This window comes from Glandiceps talaboti, chromosome 17 (genome assembly GCF_964340395.1).
Source record: "Glandiceps talaboti chromosome 17, keGlaTala1.1, whole genome shotgun sequence".
Lineage (NCBI taxonomy): Eukaryota > Metazoa > Hemichordata > Enteropneusta > Spengelidae > Glandiceps > Glandiceps talaboti.
Window position 1 is genome coordinate 22,119,709 of NC_135565.1, and position 21,475 is coordinate 22,141,183.

Here is a 21,475-nt window from a genome sequence, read left to right on the forward strand (position 1 = left end):
AAGGGGTTATGTAACACAAGGCCAGGTTAGAGCCAAGGGGTTCTGTAACACAAGGGCAGGTTAGAGCCAATGGGTTATGTAACACAAGGCTAGGTTAGAGCCAAGGGGTTGTGTAACACAAGGCCACGTTAGAGCCAAGGGGTTGTGTAACATCAACAATTGGACACCAACATTAACATGCCCATTAAGTCTCATCATAGTCTGAGGGATTCTTTTGTATATTGTAGACAGTTTACACATATCCACAAGCACACATAGACAAACGTTTCGCCATGCCTGTAGTATAGTAGTACTCAACCACACTTATTTTGACAATCTTTAGCAAATCTCCAATTTCAAAACAATGAATAGGCTTACTTCTCTCTACTTATTTCAAACACTTGTGTTGATTGCATTGTTTTAACAAATCCTAATACTTGAGGTGTAATTATGTTGGATTGAACATCACACTCTACTAGCTATAACTCATTACCAGTTTGTAAATAATAAACTTTTCTTATGGAATTAGATCATTACCTGTCTTTGAGAATTTTTGTTCCAATCGGTGGATCTTGAATGGCAGAACTGAATATAAAAAAATGTGTACACCTTAGGTTTGTTGAAACACTGTTGTTACAAATAAAGAACAGACGAAAAGTATGTTTGGTTATGTTATGATTAACAATGGAGAATTTGTGATCACCTCTATAGATGATAACAGTGCTAGGACACTGACATTTAGATAGACATGTAGACTTTGTGATCACCTCTATAGATGATAACAGTGCTAGGACACTGTCATTTAGATAGACATGTAGACTTTGTGATCACCTCTATAGATGATAACAGTGCTAGGACACTGACATTTAGATAGACATATAGACTTTGTGATCACCTCTATAGATGATAACAGTGCTATGACACTGTCATTTAGATAGACATGTAGACTTTGTGATCACCTCTTTAGATGATAACAGTGCTAGGACACTGACATTTAGATAGACATGTAGACTTTGTGATCACCTCTATAGATGATAACAGTGCAATGACACTGTCATATAGATCGACATGTAGACTTTGTGATCACCTCTATAGATGATGACAGTGCTATGACACTGTCATTTAGATAGACATGTAGAATTTGTGATCACCTCTATAGATGATACCAGTGCTATGACACTGTCATTTAGATAGACACATAGACTTTGTGATCACCTCTATAGATGATAACAGTGCTATGACACTGTCATTTAGATAGACATGTAGACTTTGTGATCACCTCTATAGATGATACCAGTGCTATGACACTGTCATTTAGATAGACACATAGACTTTGTGATCACCTCTATAGATGATAACAGTGCTATGACACTGTCATTTAGATAGACATATAGACTTTGTGATCACCTCTATAGATGATAACAGTGCTATGACACTGTCATTTAGATAGACATGTAGAATTTGTGATCACCTCTTTAGATGATAACAGTGCTAGGACACTGACATTTAGATAGACATATAGACTTTGTGATCACCTCTATAGATGATAACAGTGCTATGACACTGTCATTTAGATAGACATGTAGAATTTGTGATCACCTCTTTAGATGATAACAGTGCTATGACACTGTCATTTAGATAGACATATAGACTTTGTGATCACCTCTATAGATGATAACAGTGCTATGACACTGTCATTTAGATAGACATGTAGACTTTGTGGTCACCTCTATAGATGATAACAGTGCTATGATACTGTCATTTAGATAGACATATAGACTTTGTGATCACCTCTATAGATGATAACAGTGCTAGGACACTGTCATTTAGATCGACATATAGACTTTGCGATCACCTCTATAGATGATAACAGTGCTATGACACTGACATTTAGATAGACATATATACTTTGCGATCACCTCTATAGATGATACCAGTGCTATGACACTGTCATTTAGATCGACATATAGACTTTGTGATCACCTCTATAGATGATACCAGTGCTATGACACTGTCATTTAGATCGACATATAGACTTTGTGATCACCTCTATAGATGATAACAGTGCTATGACACTGACATTTAGATAGACATGTAGACTTTGTGATCACCTCTATAGATGATAACAGTGCTAGGACACTGACATTTAGATAGACATGTAGACTTTGTGATCACCTCTATAGATGATAACAGTGCTATGACACTGACATTTAGATAGACATGTAGACTTTGTGATCACCTCTATAGATGATAACAGTGCTATGACACTGTCATTTAGATAGACATATAGACTTTGTGATCACCTCTATAGATGATAACAGTGCTATGACACTGTCATTTAGATAGACATATAGACTTTGTGATCACCTCTATAGATGATAACAGTGCTATGACACTGTCATTTAGATAGACATATAGACTTTGTGATCACCTCTATAGATGATAACAGTGCTAGGACATTGACATATATTTTAAAACAAATATTCAAAAGCGCTGAACAATTACAGTTAAAAAATTAAAAACATTGGGAAATAAAATGAAATTAAGTACATATAAGTTAAAATAACAAACCTATGAACCCAACTACAAGCAACTCAGATATGCTCCTGTAAGTGATTACTCGAGTCCCCTACATCTCAGTCCACCAAAACAACTTACCCATCGTTTCGGTCCTTTAGTAGAATTCCCAGATCCAATCTAGCTCCTGGTTTCGGTGTCCATGTTCTGATATTTGGTGAAAATTTATTAATGAGTTTATTCAGGTCTGTTGGGTCATTCTTCGTATTGGTCTCCCTTATGTACCTTTAATATTAGTTAATACTAAGTTAGTGAGATGAAAGTGATGAAATCAAAAAATAAAGGAGGTCAATATATCAGATACACCATTCTTATCAATCGACAATTATTTCCTAAAAGAAAGTTAGATATCTTACAGAGAATCGCTGAAAAGTAAGTTCCCTTTTTTTTTTAATTTTTTTTTTAAATTCATAACCAAAAAGAAAGAACAATTACAAAGTCAACCAAGGGAAAGAATGTAAAGCTAAACAAACTTGATATAACAACAGAAACATTTAGAGATGAAAACAAAACAGTCCAGAGTGCAGTCAGAGTACAAGTCATTCAATGTTTGTTCAAGTCATTCCATATTTGTTAAGTTAAGGAGTGGCTTCCATTTAGCAATAAAGTGTTCTTCTTTGCCACCATTATTATTATTATTATTCCGAGCGATGGTGTTTTCCATGACAATAACATTCTTAACACTTTCTATGAAACTATTTTGAGATGGTTTCTTGTAAAGAAACGTACAGAGTACAGGTGATATTTTGCTATCCTGATAGTTCCCTTTACGATAGGGTTAACTTACTTTCAGATGGGCGAGATTGGACAAAGTAGCCAGCGAAGGGACAATATACTATAGGGTTAAAGTACTTATCAGATGGGTGAGCTTCAACAAAGTAGCCAGAGTAGGAACAATACACTTGGAGGGTTAACTTACTTATCAGATGGGTGGGCTTCGACAAAGTAGCCAGCGAAGGGACAATGTACTATAGGGTTAACTTACTTATCAGATGGGTGAGCTTCGACAAAGTAGCCAGCGAAGGGACAATATACTATAGGGTTAACTTGACGTACAATCTGTGTCTTATAATACAGGAGTTTTAGTCGTTCACGTTTTATAAAATTTGCCTTCCATTCCTCTGAAAAATGAACCAACAAACAAAACAAAACAAAACAAAATAAAAGTTAGACAGGACATTTTATGATAAACGTATTCACGGACACTAAGCTTATATAGTTCCTTTATTGTTTGGAATACACACCAAATTTCCACTACTAAAATAGAAAAGTTGAATATAAATTCGTAATAGTTGTCGATCTACGATTTTATTAAAAGTTTCTTTGTATATACTTGTTCACAAAACATTGATTCCGCCTATTTCTTGTAATTTCTACACACTCCTTCTACTGTGCTGTCAGAGTTAAAATAAGTACACAGCGAAAAGATCTCAATCATACATTTAATTGAACTATTCACCTGTATATCGACCACCATGAAATGTCATTGGGAATCCAGAAGCACCTCCAGCGAAGTCAGACAGCATGACGTCAACATTCTGAGGTAATTTTCCGCCATTTGGGTTCGTACAGTCGACCGTGTCCAAAATGAGATGCCCTGTAAAGTTAACAGAAACAGTTTAATATCTAAATGATTCCTTGGAATAACTAATATCTGAAGTGGAAATGGTCCTGTATGTGCTGTAGACAAAATTTGTGTGTGACTTTCAACAATATCTATGTATTTATCAAGTATACACATGTACATCTTGTAAATAGCATTGACAACCAACTTTGAATGTATACTATAAGGTTGTGTGTGTGTGTGTGCGTGCATGTGTGTGTGCGCATGCGTGTGTGTATGTGTATGTGTAAACATTTCATCGGGCTGCTAACATACTTACCTTTATAATCAATAATCAGACAAGTGTCAAGTTCTGGATGTACACCGTCCATTAGAATCATTATACGAAGATCCGAGTTGATCTAAAAAATATCAATTTTGCATCTAAATCAAAACTAAGAATTTATACAAGCTGATGAAATACTGCACTTGTTTATAGTGTCAATGTCTTAGATTGTCTGTGGGTATCAGCAGTTTACCAGAGTTATAGTGTCAATGTCTTAGATTGTCTGTGGGTATCAGCAGTTTACCAGAGTTATAGTGTCAATGTCTTAGATTGTCTGTGGGTATCAGCAGTTTACCAGAGTTATAGTGTCAATGTCTTAGATTGTCTGGGGTATCAGCAGTTTACTAGAGTTATAGTGTCAATGTCTTAGATTGTCTGTGGTATAAGCAGTTTACCAGAGTTATAGTGTCAATGTCTTAGATTGTCTGTGGGTATCAGCAGTTTACTAGAGTTATAGTGTCAATGTCTTAGATTGTCTGGGGTATCAGCAGTTTACCAGAGTTATAGTGTCAATGTCTTAGATTGTCTGGGGTATCAGCAGTTTACTAGAGTTATAGTATCAATGTCTTAGATTGTCTGGGGTGTCAGCAGTTTACTAGAGTTATAGTGTCAATGTCTTAGATTGTCTGGGGTGTCAGTAGTTTACCAGAGTTATAGTGTCAATGTCTTAGATTGTCTGTGGGTATCAGTAGTTTACTAGAGTTATAGTGTCGATGTCTTAGATTGTCTGTGGGTATCAGTAGTTTACCAGAGTTATAGTGTCAATGTCTTAGATTGTCTGTGGGTATCAGTAGTTTACCAGAGTTATAGTGTCAATGTCTTAGATTGTCTGTGGGTATCAGTAGTTTACCAGAGTTATAGTGTCGATGTCTTAGATTGTCTGTGGGTATCAGTAGTTTACCAGAGTTATAGTGTCGATGTCTTAGATTGTCTGTGGGTATCAGTAGTTTACCAGAGTTATAGTGTCGATGTTTTAGATTGTCTGTGGGTATCAGTAGTTTACCAGAGTTATAGTGTCGATGTCTTAGATTGGCTGTGGGTATCAGTAGTTTACCAGAGTTATAGTGTCAATGTCTTAGATTGTCTGTGGGTATCAGTAGTTTACCAGAGTTATAGTGTCAATGTCTTAGATTGTCTGTGGGTATCAGCAGTTTACCAGAGTTATAGTGTCGATGTCTTAGATTGTCTGTGGGTATCAGCAGTTAACCAGAGTTATAGTGTCAATGTCTTAGATTGTCTGTGGGTATCAGCAGTTTACCAGAGTTATAGTGTCAATGTCTTAGATTGTCTGGGGTGTCAGCAGTTTACCAGAGTTATAGTGTCAATGTCTTAGATTGTCTGGGGTATCAGCAGTTTACTAGAGTTATAGTGTCAATGTCTTAGATTGTCTGTGGGTATCAGCAGTTTACCAGAGTTATAGTGTCAATGTCTTAGATTGTCTGTGGGTATCAGCAGTTTACTAGAGTTATAGTGTCAATGTCTTAGATTGTCTGTGGGTATCAGCAGTTTACCAGAGTTATAGTGTCAATGTCTTAGATTGTCTGTGGGTATCAGTAGTTTACCAGAGTTATAGTGTCAATGTCTTAGATTGTCTGTGGGTATCAGCAGTTAACCAGAGTTATAGTGTCAATGTCTTAGATTGTCTGTGGGTATCAGCAGTTAACCAGAGTTATAGTGTCAATGTCTCGGATTGTCAGGAGCTACACATGCAGTTAACCAGAGTGTGTCAATAACAAGGCATGGTATTTATAGTATACATTAGCTGTATTGGTACTAATATTAAACGCAATTTCACAACTTTAGTCAACAATATGAAGTATATCCTGTAACACCATCTGAGATGGTTTATTTGCCAGCCATACATCTAGATACTTCAGTTACTAAGGGACTTCTCTCAACTAAATATGATCTATGTGTTGGGAAAATTATTCTGCATCATTTTTACCTCTTGCCACACACCAAATTTCAGGACATTGATGTTATTCATTTTGACATTGTTCTGTTCCATCTTACAGAAAACTGGTGTTTTCGTATTTCCAACGTAGATAGGTATATCTGGATTTCTGGTTTGTAGAATTTCCAATGTCGGGTAGCTGATAGAGGTAGTCAATACAGATACAGACAATGATATTGATGGTTACCTGATTGAAACGATACACGTAATATAACGAACTCTAGCATATTACCGGAATACTATTTGTTAAGATTAAATACATATATCTAGTATAATATATTTACAAGCGTTTAGTTATATATAATATAATCGTCCCATTTCTAATATTCAAAACTTGTAAGACCATGAGAACACCTATACAGCACAGTATACAGTATATAAATTGAGAATAGAGTGGAACGCGGGCATCCAGGTAGACATAGACAGGTATGTTGGTTTAGTTATTGGTAGGTAGGTAGGTAGAGTGGATGGATGGGTGGGGAGGGAGGGAGGGATTAATTCCTGTATATTATATAACATACATATGGTACAGCTGCTTGAAGTCGAGAATTATTATTGTTTACCTACCTAAGGTGATCTGAATGTAGATGACTTATGTAAATTAGATCTGCCTTCGCCAGACGTTCTAGCCAATCAGAAGGAGGTTCGTGATACAACCACCAACCACGTGCAAATGATGGCCCAGTTAACCAAGGGTCGGTAAACATTGTTACATCACCAAATTTCATTTCCATACATGCATGGGTAAAATATGTCAGCTAAGAGAAAAATTAAGATATATTCGATTGCAGCGTTATTTAATCTCAACAGATTACATTGCATTTCATATTGTTGGTCGGTTTAATATCGCGAAAGTGTTTCTCAGTAAAAACGTAAATCGTTTTTTTTTGTTTGTTTTTTGTTTTTTTCTTTCATTAAAGAACGTATAGTACTTGCCAGACTTCACGTTTGTGACGATATGGAGCTGATGCAAAGGTCAACAATTCGTCAACAAATTATACAATGACACATGTAACTTACCACAACTTCGCCTGCTTTGATTGGTTGCTTTTCTCTGGCATTATGTTGCCATGGTTGTGGCGGACAAAGTTCGACAAGATGTAGGCATCCGTCGTTATCTTCCTCTACAACTGTTACATTTTAAGGGAGAAAAATACATCGTTGTATCATATTATATCTCATTGTCATATACAAATAACATTTTATTTGAAATAAACATGAATCGTTTTACTACCAAAGCAAAGAGACTATAGCGTTTGAATTAGACGACATGATGTATATTACAGCTGACTAATGTGTTAATTTAGTTATGCGAATTAAGCAAATAATCACTGCTAGAGTGTGATAGCAGACAGGCTATGCATTATATTTGCAGATTTCTGTAAAATGTTTAGCAGGGATGTACTTGCGGGTACGCTTATCTCTAATATGATATGTAACAGATAATTCAAGTTGAGGCTATAAACTGAGGTTTAATACTGCTAACGATTTCAAGTTCAAAATGTTGTTCGTTCACTTTGCAAAGATAGTGTAAATATCCGTTTATTTTCACTTACCAAGTTCTTCTTGCTTAAAGCTATCTGGAGGGTTGACGTATCTCATATTGGAACAGTCAAGTTTCCATCCATGCTTTGTACATCTTAAGGTACTACAGGTGTGTGTAAAACAAACATGATGAATATAGATAGTCTTATGACGTAAATAGACACACAAGATCCCTCAAAACATTGACACTGTGCAGTCTGTTAGTATAATTATATTATATTATATTATATTATATTATATTATATTATATTATATTATATTATATACACATGATTAATTAGCCGCCATAAACTGTTCAAAAATAAAAAATTGATTATGAAAAATCAAATTGAAGTAAAAAAAAATAAATAAAATTTCCAGAATTTGCCGAATCGATCAAGCAATCAATAAATTAAATGCCCACTCTACTGTGTGGGTCGAGCTGCCGTTTTGGACGTTGCCGTTGTATTGGGACGGTCAAACGAGTTTGGTTTGAGCGGTCTCGGAGCTCCGCCAACACAGGGAGTTCACGAATATCCGACGTCATTGGCAGTGCGGGTAGTAACAGGTGCAGCCAACGGAGAGATTTTTGTTTTTTCTTTAATTATTGTTGTTTCAGACCAATTAATAGAATCAACACCCAAAACAAATTGTGGGGAGGGTGTTTAGCTGTTCTTATGTGCCCTCTCCCTCCCACCGGGTTTCAACTAACTTGTCTGCCAACACACGGCACTACCGACCCGATATTGTGAATGATTTACCACAGATGATTTAGTGTTTTGTCCGTAACGTGAACTATTCGGTGAATTATTCTCCTCGTCATGGCATTTACTTGAACTAGTACTTCTGAACTTCATCTATAATTTTGTTTAAATCTAGCCTGTTATTGTAAGAATCTATGTCGTCTTTCTAAAGTTTTGTGTAACTACAATGCGTTCTCGCCCCTTGTAGAAGTTGTTGAACGAAGTTGTTGTTGTACTGTATACTAGTACTCGGGCTTCATTCAAGAATAGTGGCAGCCATCTTGTTGACGCCAACTTTATTTTATTTCTTTATTTTCTTCCGGTCCATTGTAGATTGGTGACATTTAACTACTTATATTTAATGTGATATTTAATACAGTTAATTAATGTGATATTTCATATAGTGTTATAACATATCTCTACTTGCTTATTTCTGTGAACGAGCCTTACGTTCTATATATTTAGTATGATTCAAGCGAAATACATTATCCATGCCTGATTGATAAGAGTCGAGAAATTTATTTATTAACCATCCAACAGGCATTGCCCAATAACAGGAGGAAAGTTCAGTGTTAATGCAGGAGGAAACTGGGAAAACCTGCGTTGTTCGGTAGCGTCAAACTGAACGACACTCTTCTTAGTTACAGCGTGGTTAAGTTAATCAAACCCAACTGGCGGGTTCGAAGCCAGGCTGCAGAGGTAAGAGGCGTTCGAGCTAACCGCTCGACCACCGACAACCCTAATCAATTTAGAAACTAATTGTTGCAATATTGTTTTATTTTTAGGAATGGATCTGATAATATTTTCTTTTCTATACTGAGCACTTATTTTGTATAAATTCTGATTGATATTGATGAGTAAAAGTATACCATCAGTTCGTCTATATCTAAAAGAGTTTGGTGTCATTCATTGCAGGAGATATCATTATTGTACTAACACCCAAGTCCCCACAACCGCATTCGATCATACTCAACCTTAGCCCCGTTAGTAAGACTGTATTGCTTACAACATTATATTCCAGAATATTGCACAGTAACGCTGAGAAAACAGAAACTTACAGTTATATGACGTATCAACGTCACTAAATACTCCCATTCACACACACACACACACACACACACACACACACACACACACACACACACACACACACACACACACACACACACACACACACACACAAAAAAAAAACATGTTCGTTGTTTAACAAAATATGTGACCAGCCGTTAACCGTGACACTGTGGTAGCATTTACAGTCATTATGACCGGCAGTGATGTTGTCGTCGTCGTCGTCTTCTTTTTTGTAATTATAATACAATGTATGTTCATCATGGACGCACTATGATTCATACACAAGTTCTCTTCTTCCACTTTTGATTGAAAAACAGACAAGTGTTTTGAACAAATCACTTGTCCTTTTTCAGTATCTAACTGTATATGACAGAATGATCTTAATACATGTAATTGTTCACACTGCTATCACGGCCTCGTCATAAATACAATATATATACAATGTACATTCCTTTGTGTTGACGACAACATAATTGTACGGTTTTGACATTGGAAAATGATAATGCCATGTCCTATATATATAGATGACAGGTTTATCTCACATTCCATTCTTAGATGAAGTTACCATACAGAAGTATGCATTTTGGGACACGCTATCAGACTGTATACACACTAATATATCAATGATTAATGATAGCATATACATGTACACAGCAATATGGCGGTCAACGACGAAGTTGTACCAACACCTATATTCCTTGTCTGCTGTGTTTTATTGTTTGCCTCGTTTCCGTTACTGTAATCTGTATTTCTAATAATAACAAAACACTCTGACTCAGTCGTTATTTGTAGAGCTGCGATTTCATCTTTCGTACTTGCAGTTATTCCACGGTGGTACAAATTTAAGGTAGGTCAACAGCCCAAAACAAAATCCCATTTGCACGTACGCCAGTACATGGCCACGTGTAGTCGAAGGCAATTATGCTTGTCACACGTGTACTGGTCAATATTGATCAAATTTCGATTTTTAAAAAATTAAACAATATTTACAGTATTTCCGTTTTGACGTCTGACAAAATTTAAACCATGTTTTTGAAATATCTGATCAGCGGGAAGGGTCATATTTTCGCGAAAGGAAATTGAAACTTTGAAGAAACCGGGGAGGCGTCATATTTTACGCAAGAGACTGTGTTTGATTTTCCCTATCCTTCAAGTTGTAATCACACTGAAGGCTATCAAACTTGCTATCAAACTTACCTCGAATCCAAGTCTTCAATATCTTTCACAAATGTTCCACCTTGATGTTTGCATATATTACGACATGCTTTGTAGGAATCACTGTCGCCTCCATCTTTGAATATAATAAACCGCTCCTTTTCTGATTTGTCAACGATATTAACGCCTGTTTTCAACTGTTTGCTTTCTTCCCCAGTGAGTGTCAAAACGGTGATGGTCTGCTGTTCCATGATATTACTTTGTTTACCTGCTCATAATAAGTAAAAACACTGAAAGATATAGCAACTTATTGTTGTTACCTTTGTTAGCACTTTTGTTCAGATTAGGGTCGGCTGGATTAGCTATTGAAGTTAAGGTGGGCTGACACTAGTATGCAAATTTAGGGTCAAAAATGACATTCATAACAAAAATCTTCCATTTTAATTTAGTGATTTTCCCTAATTAGTAAAAGCACCGGATCGTGAACATATCCTTGACGTCAACATGTTATATCACCTCCCCAGATAGACAGGAAAATTTAAAATATGCAAAATTTTGACTAGTAATCAATAGTGAAAAGTGGTTTGGTGCCATGGTCTCAAATTAGTGATATCTTTACGCAAGTAAATTATCGAAATGAAAGTTGGGTGATGGTGTTTTTTTATTTTATGTCATTACAGGATATCGTACCGAGACGAAGTCAAATTCATGTAATTCATCATTCGTATGTTGACATTGGTGTTGCAAAGTAAACATTGTGTGGACATTTTGAAGATGACATGAATATGCACCTGGCTGGCAGAAAAGTTCATGGAGTAAAGATTTTTAGCTGCGATATTATATCTAAATGAATATACTAGTACACAAATGTATGGTGTAAATGTAATGTAATACTAAAAATACATATAGGGCTTATTTACGTATTATTAGAACTAAAGGTTTGTAGTGGAGAGGTACATCACAACAATGGTCACACAGAGCTAAATGAAATATTTGTTAACATGTCATGTCAATTTAGTGACCTTAAGTGACCTATTTGTATTTACTCATGCATGCTGACCTTAAAGTGTTATCACCTCAAGTCACGTGTGATTTGTCCCGGACATGGCTGATGTAAATCCCGATTATATTGTAAACCTTTTGCCATCAGTAAACATATTTATCAAGGCGACCACGTAGGGCTCAAACATGCCAAAGCTGTTGTGTATATAGTAGTATAGCGATCTAGAGTACATGGGCTGATGAGAGAGAGAGAGAGAGAGAGAGAGAGAGAGAGAGAGAGAGAGAGAGAGAGAGAGAGAGAGAGAGAGAGAGAGAGAGAGAGAGAGAGAGAGAGAGAGAGAGAGAGAGAGAGTTAACCTCATTCGCAAAGTAGTGTAAGCCTTAAAAGTATACAGAAAACTTACACAGTATCTGTAGTTTTAAAATAGAAATATATATATTCAACACCCCTGTTCACATATTGCAGAAGTCCTGTTCGTTATTTATTAATGTTAGTTGAACTATTTTGAAGTGGTAAAATGAGGTCAAGGGAGTGACTTGGTCTATCAATTGTTAGTGAATGCGTGGGTGTTTTTTACCAGAGTGAGTGAGTGAGTGAGTGAGTGAGTGAGTGAGTGAGTGAGTGAGTGAGTGTGTGTGTGTGTGTGTGTGTGTGTGAGGGGGGGGGGCATAAAGTCAAAAAAACCGTCTGGCCGACTGCCTTAATAATTGGTAGAATATTTCTAAACTATTTAGGGTTTGTATATGTGATATTAGGGGACATTTTTATATAATGGTTATATAAGGCCAAAAAAAGAATTGTTTCTGGTCAGCGCGCGCATCGATTTAAATTAGTGTCAGTGGGTTTTTTTTCATTTTTGTCCAGGCCACGCAGTCTGCTGACCAGTGGGTAAGCACAAAAATAACCCTCCCTACTTCAGTGAAGACAACAAATGACATCTGCCCCACATACACACTTGCTCTAAAGTACTAAATAAAACGAATAGTAACTGCCATTAATAGTAGACTGAGTGACAGGTGTATTTTTTGACAATTTTTGACATTTTTGACAAACTGTCCTGACCAGAAACAATTGTTTTTGCCTAATCACTGGGCAAAAATACCTGGTGAAATGGACTCTTTTTTCTTGATAGGAATTTTACTTTGTTCAAATGAAAATGGTTGCTGTACATGTGATGTCTGTCGTCAAAAAATTAAAGTAAAAAAAAACCCAATGAACATATTCATCTGAAATTTGATAGGAATATCATTAGTGATGTGTAGATAAAGAATTGTTCATGACATGGTGATCCAACCAGGGTATGCAAATTTGGTTTAAAAGATGTGATTTTTTTTGTCAAAACTCTTTAATTCCAAAACTGCTTAAAAACTTTGGCTGACATTTGGCGGGATATTTCTGAGAATGAGTAGATAAAGAATAACTGAGAACGATAACATCAGTGGTGTGCAGATTAGTCTTACAATGTTAATTTTGTATCCAGAACTACTGGATCAATGTGGATGAAATTTGCTAGGCATGTTTCAAGAGGCGTTATTCTGCAAATGTTTTACAAAACATATTGACATAATTGTCCCTAGCAACCGTGACCATACGCCTAGTAATAGCCAAATGACAGTATATTTTGTAAAAATAACAATATTAGGTAGGGAAGTTAATAACCATTCAAAAAATAATGCAATATGCTAGGCGCCCAGCAACAAGGCCACAATCATACCAAGTGATTATGCATATGGAAAAGATAATTAACAGTAACAAGGATGGATAGGCAAGTGGATAAACATTCAAAAAATGAACATGTCTGTGCCTATAAACAACACCACGTCCATGCCAACAGCCAAATGTCGATTTGATATGAAGGAGATAACAACCGAGTTGTCTGAATAGGCACATTCCAAAAATGCATAAACATGCCAGGCAACAAGTTCAAGTCTATGGCAATGGTGATGAATATTGGGAAGGTAACATTGGGAATGGATTGACATGTGGACAAACACTTTTTATTTTTTTTAAATAACGTAAACTATACGGTTGTGCTTCAATATCGTGGCACTATTTTTAGTTGGGTGAAGAGGACAGTGAACGTTATAAAAGGATGAATGTAACGAATCTTATTCGCCGCATAACAAAAAGTATATTTAACTTGATTACCTATGAGTAATACAAACTGTATACAGGCAGTCTTCACGACGAGTGTTTTCGGTGACCAACACCCCGCGCAGTGACTCCGAAGATGCGCTCCATCTAATTTACATCTTGTTCCTTATATTAAAACATTTACTGATAAAACGGCAGATCTCTTTTTGGAATATTTGGTGGCCCTGAAAAACTATTAAACTAGGTACGCACTTTTAATTGTGTTCGACGTTGTCTTTGGCTGAAATGTTGTTTGATATAATTATCTCATTGCACTGTGTGACACGTGCCCTGCCTATTCCATTGCATTGAATTTACTATTCATGAGCAGGTACATGAATATTAATTAGGGGTTGGGTTATTCATTATCCTTGGCTTGTAACTTTTAGTGTACCACATGTAGCAATAAAGAATCTAGTGTTTAGAGTATACTATACGACTCTGGTTATCTTTCTTTACCCACTACGCCAAACACTGGTCAACTCGGTACCAAGACCAGGATTAAGAACTTGATAAGGTTACACACTGACAATAGGGTTATTCCACAATTCATTTTGAAGCGACAATTTGCTATGGAAAGAATGGCCCTGAATTTGTAAACAGAGATGTACCTTCGACATCAACATCCAAACATCAATTTTCGTTATAATGATAATGACAAGGAGTTCACCTTGGGTTCCGACATAAAGGAGGACCATAAAAGTTGTGGGAATGACAGAAAAAAATTGTTGAAAATGTTAGTTGTACTTCCCATTGTTCCTGTACATACTGTAGGGCAAATACATGGGTAAAATACCTGTCATGTGAATATTATATATGGGGGAAGTCATCATGTTTTAGAATTAAGTGATAGAGGGCTTAGCTGTTTTTTGGTTTTACAGATGGGGGGGGGGGGGGTAGTGAATTTTTGTCCGCCCGATTTTCAAATCATCACTTTATTACATGGCACCTTGTAGGGAAAAGATATTTTCAAAGAGCGAAAAAAAAGTAAACAAACAAAAAACATTTTTTTGTAAAGAAAGAAAGAAAGAATGTAAACAATAAACAAAAACAACTATTTGTAAACAAATATGGCCAATTTCATGCCCCTGTGGGAAGACGTCTCTTTTACCATTGGGTGTATATGGAGGCACATTTTTGTTTGTACAGACAGACCTCTCATCTACCATTGGGAGTATATGGAGGTACATGTTTATTTCTACAGACAGACATCTCTTTTACCATTGGGTGTATATGGAGGTACATGTTTATTTCTACAGACAGACATCTCTTTTACCATTGGGTGTATATGGAGGTACATGTTTATTTCTACAGACAGACATCTCTTTTACCATTGGGTGTATATGGAGGTACATGTTTATTTCTACAGACAGACATCTCTTTTACCATTGGGAGTATATGGAGGTACATGTTTATTTCTACAGACAGACATCTCTTTTACCATTGGGAGTATATGGAGGTACATGTTTATTTCTACAGACAGACATCTCTTTTACCATTGGGAGTATATGGAGGTACATGTTATAATTGCATATATTACATACAAGCCCTTGTCAGTTCAATATTCTATGTTGAAAATGTATGAAAATATTACCCTGTTTGCCACCCTTACACGTGCCTCACTGGAAACAATAAAGTTGTGATACGATAAATTACACAGTATTATGATTTAAGTTTTGTTCTTACTGAAATGAAGACCAAACACCAAACCATACATATACATGTACAGATAAATAATTATACAATAAAGTGAATTTTATGAATAGATGTGAACATCTGAAAATAATCACTGTACTAATTGTATTTGTCTACAACATAAAGTGACAGTTTTATCATGTGTGTAATAATTCTGAAAATGTTTGATAACATGCCCTATTTCTTTGAGTTAAAAATCCATTCCAGTGGAATGTGAGTGAACTCTATTTCCAGTAATTAATTCCACCACCGACACAAGATACCAGTGAAGTGTATCTAATTTATACAGTCCTTTCAGCTTTCAATATCATCAAGTATATTCTATAGGTTTCTGGTCGTTTTTCATGTTACAAAGAATTTACTCATTTGTCTAGGGTGCCCTCTGGTGCGCTCAGGTGCTCAGGATCATTTAGCCAGGTTTGTATAAAGTTCGTGCATCTTTCAAATACAACATCATTCAATATAATATATAGGTACATGCCAGGCCAGGTCGGGCCAGGACAAAGGTATAGACTGAATATTTGTTTGGATTCACATTCACATTTGGATCCGTCATCTGTTTTTATTTGCAACATATATATATTGGTTTTCATAGCAAATTTCATCTTTTCTTTATAAATGCTAATTCAACGATGTAAGTACTTGAATATGTTCACATTCTGTTGAACACGTTGGTTTTCATAGCAAATTTCACCTTTTCTTTATAAAAGCTAATTCAACGATGTAAGTACTCGAATATGTTCACATTCTGTTGAACACGTCTATGATAAATACTCCAAACTGCTCAAACGATATCTCTCTTGACAACCATGAATTACCCATTTTAATCACTGCTCACATGGAGCATGCGCATTTAGATGTGTCGTAGAGTGTGTAGTAGGCAAAGAAATCAAAGCCTATTTGTTACATTGCATACAAAAGAAGTTAGTATAAATGGTAGATGCACACCCAATGATGAATATCCATAACTACAGAGCATAGAATGTACTCATCACCTGACTTGATTTTTGTTTGCGCCAACTTTCATTGACCTTTGATGCAACGTATATGTTAGTCTCATTTACACAGACTCTTGAATTGTCACTCTTGCCTTAAAACTAAGAACTTTGATTTCATCCGTTATGCAAACATTCACTAACTAAATGTTCTTGGATCTAGCACTAGGTGGCTATAAACTAAAAACTTTGATTACACACGTTATGCAAACATTCAGTTACCTGAGACTATATGTATAGCTTATTCTTCACAAGTTATATGTAAGATAATCATAAAACTAATAATTTATAGTGAGTTTCTTTCATTTATAGCAAACCCAACAAAATAAATAATTGACAACATGAACGTGAAATAAACACATTTTTTATTTTTTTTGTAAAAATAACTTTTTGATCCAATTTCTAAAGTATTCTTTATAATTACATTCGCCATTAAGGTTAGACGAGGATTATGTTTTCACCCACCTTGTCAGTAATATTATCTGTCTCTGTATGTTTATTTGTTAGCAAGATATAAATACAGTTACCACTGCAGTCTGTGTCCGCTCGAACCCACCCAGTGCCGACTGGTTTTGATTGAAAATTAGCCATGTCTGTATGAGGCTGACAGTTACTTTGACTTGGAATAATACAGATTTTCCCGTTTTCTCTGTTTCTTCCTGCCAAAAACACTGCACGCTATGGGACCACGTTTAGAGGTGTTAGCTATCTGTATGGATTTCCGGACAGACGTCAAATCTTAACAAATAAAAACCGACGGATAATACAGCCCATAGCCACGTGAAAGTATAATCATTATTGGGTATTGGGAAGTGAAATACCTTTACATACTATGGTAAGAAGTGAATTTAATATGAGATTTAATATAGAAAAAGATATGAAACATAGCGAAGCAAGTTTGGTAGCATTTCGTAACATTTTGAACTTCTTGTAACATAATTTTTGCACCTGGAAGTGATCGCTTTGGTGTAATTTTTTAATAACATCAAGAAATCAAACTGTAATAAATTGTGATTTAATGAAACTAATCAAAGTAACTGCTATATTTACTCAATGTCATTTATTGAAAAAAATGTCTCCAAATTGTTTTCAATTTGATAGAATAGATACTGAAGTAAATTCATTATTTCAACTTTACCTTCAGTGGGTAGAGTAAGTATGCTACTATGGTCAGACTTATCGTTAGTGAAGGTGATCATTGGATATCCATTCACCCATGGCCACCCAATGCACCCACCTCACAAAACCTAAATATCTTTCACCATGTACTACTGTATATATACGAATACATACCACAAACACCAACACACACACACACACACACACACACACACACACACACACACACACACACACACACACACACACACACACATATATATATATATATATATATATATATATATATATATATATATATATATATATATATATATATATGCGTATAACCTGACTAAAACCTGTGATTGTATTTCTGTTTCTGTTTTTGTATAATGTACCCAAATAGTGAGATAACTATTCTACGAAAATACTAGATCAAAGACAAGGTGATAATCATGAGTAACGATCATTAAATTAGGAAGTGTATCAAAGTAAAGACTTTCTTTGCTGACGTCTTCACGTTGCTGTATAACTGAACGTGACCAGATAGACTTCGGCCAACCAATGAATTTATCGGCACCTTCAAAGAAAAGGGAAATTGTAAGCGACATGGAATGTGATCTAACTATCTAACTATCAGTATACGGTTACAATGAGAGAGAGAGAGAGAGAGAGAGAGAGAGAGAGAGAGAGAGAGAGAGAGAGAGAGAGAGAGAGAGAGAGAGAGAGAGAGAGAGAGAGAGAGAGAGAGAGAGAGAGAGAGGGGGGGAGGAGGGAGAGAGGGGGAGAGAGAGAGAGAGAGAGAGAGAGAGAGAGAGAGAGAGAGAGAGAGAGGGAGAGAGAGAGAGAACGAGAGAACGAGTCATACGCTTATACAAACCTATACATGTCTTGAAATTATGCAAGGTTTCATGTGAACTTTCAAATACCAAACTTACCGAGACAAATATGTTCTTCTACTAATAACCGTGTTTCCATATCTGCCATCTCATCAGGATACTGTACAGCTATATCATCTGCTGTTATAATTCGTCGTCGTGCTTGTATTCGTTCGTTTAGGAATCGAAGAACCTCCTATAATAAAAGAAGAGATGAACACTGTGACGCTGTTCATATTTTTATTTTTATTTTTTTTTTTAATACTTTTTTATTATTTATAATTTAAATATACATCACAATGAAAACAATCACAGACAAAGGGAAAAAAGGACTATGACAATAGACAAAGCGGACATAAAGACAAACAGATGTGCGAGTTCACATGTTTATAGTTTGTCATGTAGGAAATTGACATAGAGAGAGTACATGTAGCTGGTTTTATTGTTGTTGAAGTCGTTATCTCTGTTGTTGTTGTTGTTGTTGTTATGGTTATTGTTGTTGTCGTTGCTGTTGTTGGTGTCAGTGGTGGCGGTGGTGGTGGTGGTGGTGGTAGTAGTAGTAGTAGTAGTAGTAGTAGTAGTAGTAGTAGTAGTAGTAGTGATGATTTCGGGTTGTTTGTTTGTTTGTTTTTGTCTGTTTTATTTTTTGCTTTTTGGTTGTTTGTTTTTATAGCTGTTGGTAGATGTCAAACCATTCCATGATAATGGGAAACAAGGACGATATCCTTGTCTGTGACATGATCAGATATATCAACCATTAGATGAGAAATTTTAACATAATATGACAAACGTACAAACATTTGATGTTATCTGCTTCATAAAAGTGACACTAGGCGGTATGTGTTTACTACTAATTAAGATTGTAAGTCTTCTGTTTCAGATAGAGGTAAGCCACACAAAGGTTTTCACGTTTGATTCTTTAATAATAATCACTACATTGTATCAACACATTTCAAGAAGACTTACCTCTGAGCCAGTAGGGTAAGCCACATAAAGGCACTTTGTCTTGGATTCTCTCATAATATCCATCACTGTGGTTGCTATCATACCAGTCACTTCGGTCACCTTGTCTTTAACGGATTCACATGTTTCAGAATGTTCAACATTCTCATTGCACCTAATATGAATAAATTAGCATAAACTAATCTATTTTGAATTGTACTCGTGTCAGTAAATTATTGAATTATGTAATTATGCTAAAAGATCAACTTTACATCGAAATCGAGAAGAAAGGACTTTAGTTATTTTATTGATTTGATTAATGAGTTTTAATTCTTTCAACAACGTTGGATAGCGAGAAATTTAAAGGAGTAAAGCAATAGAAGAGTCGGTGTTTAAATGCACTGTATGGAAGTACATGTCATTATTAATTGATACACCAAGAAGATGTACTCTGCAATATCGTACACTAGCTCATGCCCTGTTCTTTTCTTACTAAACGTTTGCATTGTAATAAGCAATTTGATATCCATGCTGAGCATGCATGTTCACTTTAGAATTTCAGTTGCGGCACGGGTTTGGCTGGAAGAATAACACTAGTGTACGGGTTTGGATAACTAAATGTAGATTATGTACGGTTACAAACAATGTGAAGTATGGATTGTTACAACCAGTGACAACCAAGCATTTACATGTGGAACGTGTTCCAAACAGGAAACTAAATTCGCACAGGATATCGATGTTGGTAGTACAGAGAGAAGTATTATACGCCACCTTTTCATAAGAACAGTGGAAATTTTTGAATAATTTCATTTCTCTTATTTTCAGAAATGTCGTATGATGCGGAGGTGTTGTGTAAGTGATGTTTTATGAGTCAAAGGACATAAATTGATTTAATAGAAGCAGCTAGGATAAAAATAGTTTAATATTTGCTCTCCTTTCATCACAGTACTAACATTAATTCTTACCACTGTTCTGTTTTGTTTCTCCAATGCATCGCCAGGTACATGTCACTGTCACATACTTTATTAACTGTCTTCGTGAATGTGTCCAGCATTAGATTTATCACTGGTGACGTCACAAGATTATCATCTAGCTTCTTGGAGAATTGTTCAAGTGATTCGAAATCTGCGTAGCCTTCTGGGTCGTAAAAGGCAACACAAGTCACTTCCGGTTTAACTTTCCTTAAGCTTTCGCGCTCATTTTTAGGTAACCCATCGATGTTGGGTAGTTCGATATCGAACACTTGTTTATAAAGTTGTCGGGTGTTTTCATACATATCCAAGTTTTTGTTTGACCAGAACGCTACTTGAATTACAGTTTGTTTACACGCTTTTTGAAACGTCTCTATTGATGACGATGCCAACAGTGAGTTGAACTTTTCTTCGTCGAAGACTTTATTCCAAGCTGTGGTCATTTTCTGACCGTTATCATCTTCGCTAATAAAAGGAACTTTGACGACAGTTCTGTTGTATTTCATTGCAAACGCCACCGTATCCTTAAACCCATGGTACTGTAAGTGTTTAAAAATTGTGGAATTTTCAGGGAAAATTGGGAAGACATATGATATTTTTTTGTTTCCAGTAGATTCACTGCCGAAACTTTTCGCCATTTCATCAAATTCTTCCCAAGTAGTAATGTTCTTTTGAGCTGCAGATGTCATTATCCGTTTAATAATTGCCGGCGTCAGTGCCGAAGCTGCTATCTGTAGCAAAGGAAAGCGAAAGCGCCCTCTATTAGTTAATCATTAGAGTATACGTAGTAGCGATCATGTATAGCTAAACCAGTGTGATACGTACGATTCAGGTCCAAATTTTGAACAGCGCCCCTAGCGGCAAA

General features: G+C 35.9%; 2 protein-coding genes across 2 annotated transcripts in view; both read right to left on the reverse strand.

The window, feature by feature from the left end:
• Positions 1 to 11,143, reverse strand: part of LOC144448197 (cytidine monophosphate-N-acetylneuraminic acid hydroxylase-like) — a 17,575-nt gene extending 6,432 nt beyond the window's left edge. Inside the window, exons 1-10 of the mRNA XM_078138351.1 lie at positions 10,935 to 11,143; positions 7,956 to 8,047; positions 7,420 to 7,529; positions 6,967 to 7,157; positions 6,391 to 6,538; positions 4,440 to 4,521; positions 4,016 to 4,153; positions 3,542 to 3,677; positions 2,638 to 2,781; positions 517 to 564 (exon numbers count right to left, since the gene is read on the reverse strand). Of these exons, the coding sequence (XP_077994477.1) occupies positions 517 to 564; positions 2,638 to 2,781; positions 3,542 to 3,677; positions 4,016 to 4,153; positions 4,440 to 4,521; positions 6,391 to 6,538; positions 6,967 to 7,157; positions 7,420 to 7,529; positions 7,956 to 8,047; positions 10,935 to 11,143 (1,298 nt within the window). The remainder of the gene's footprint in view (positions 1 to 516; positions 565 to 2,637; positions 2,782 to 3,541; positions 3,678 to 4,015; positions 4,154 to 4,439; positions 4,522 to 6,390; positions 6,539 to 6,966; positions 7,158 to 7,419; positions 7,530 to 7,955; positions 8,048 to 10,934) is intronic.
• Positions 11,144 to 18,238: 7,095 nt separating this feature from the next.
• On the reverse strand, positions 18,239 to 21,116 carry LOC144448198 (uncharacterized). Its single transcript, XM_078138352.1, has 4 exons — positions 20,605 to 21,116; positions 19,664 to 19,814; positions 18,758 to 18,893; positions 18,239 to 18,399 (listed from the first exon to the last, which is right to left on the reverse strand). Exons 1-4 carry the CDS (start codon positions 21,114 to 21,116, stop codon positions 18,239 to 18,241), a joined length of 960 nt encoding a protein of 319 aa, XP_077994478.1.
• Between the last annotated feature and the right edge of the window lie 359 nt (positions 21,117 to 21,475).

Excerpts from the sequence above, each read along its gene's own strand:
- LOC144448198 (XM_078138352.1), bottom strand. The coding sequence starts at position 21,116 with ATGAAATACAACAGAACTGTCGTCAAAGTTCCTTTTATTAGCGAAGAT. Across the intron at positions 18,894-19,663 it reads CTTACCCTACTGGCTCAGAG|GAGGTTCTTCGATTCCTAAA; the intron begins GTAAGTCTTCTT and ends CTTTTATTATAG. Across the intron at positions 18,400-18,757 it reads AGAAGAACATATTTGTCTCG|GTGCCGATAAATTCATTGGT; the intron begins GTAAGTTTGGTA and ends TTTTCTTTGAAG.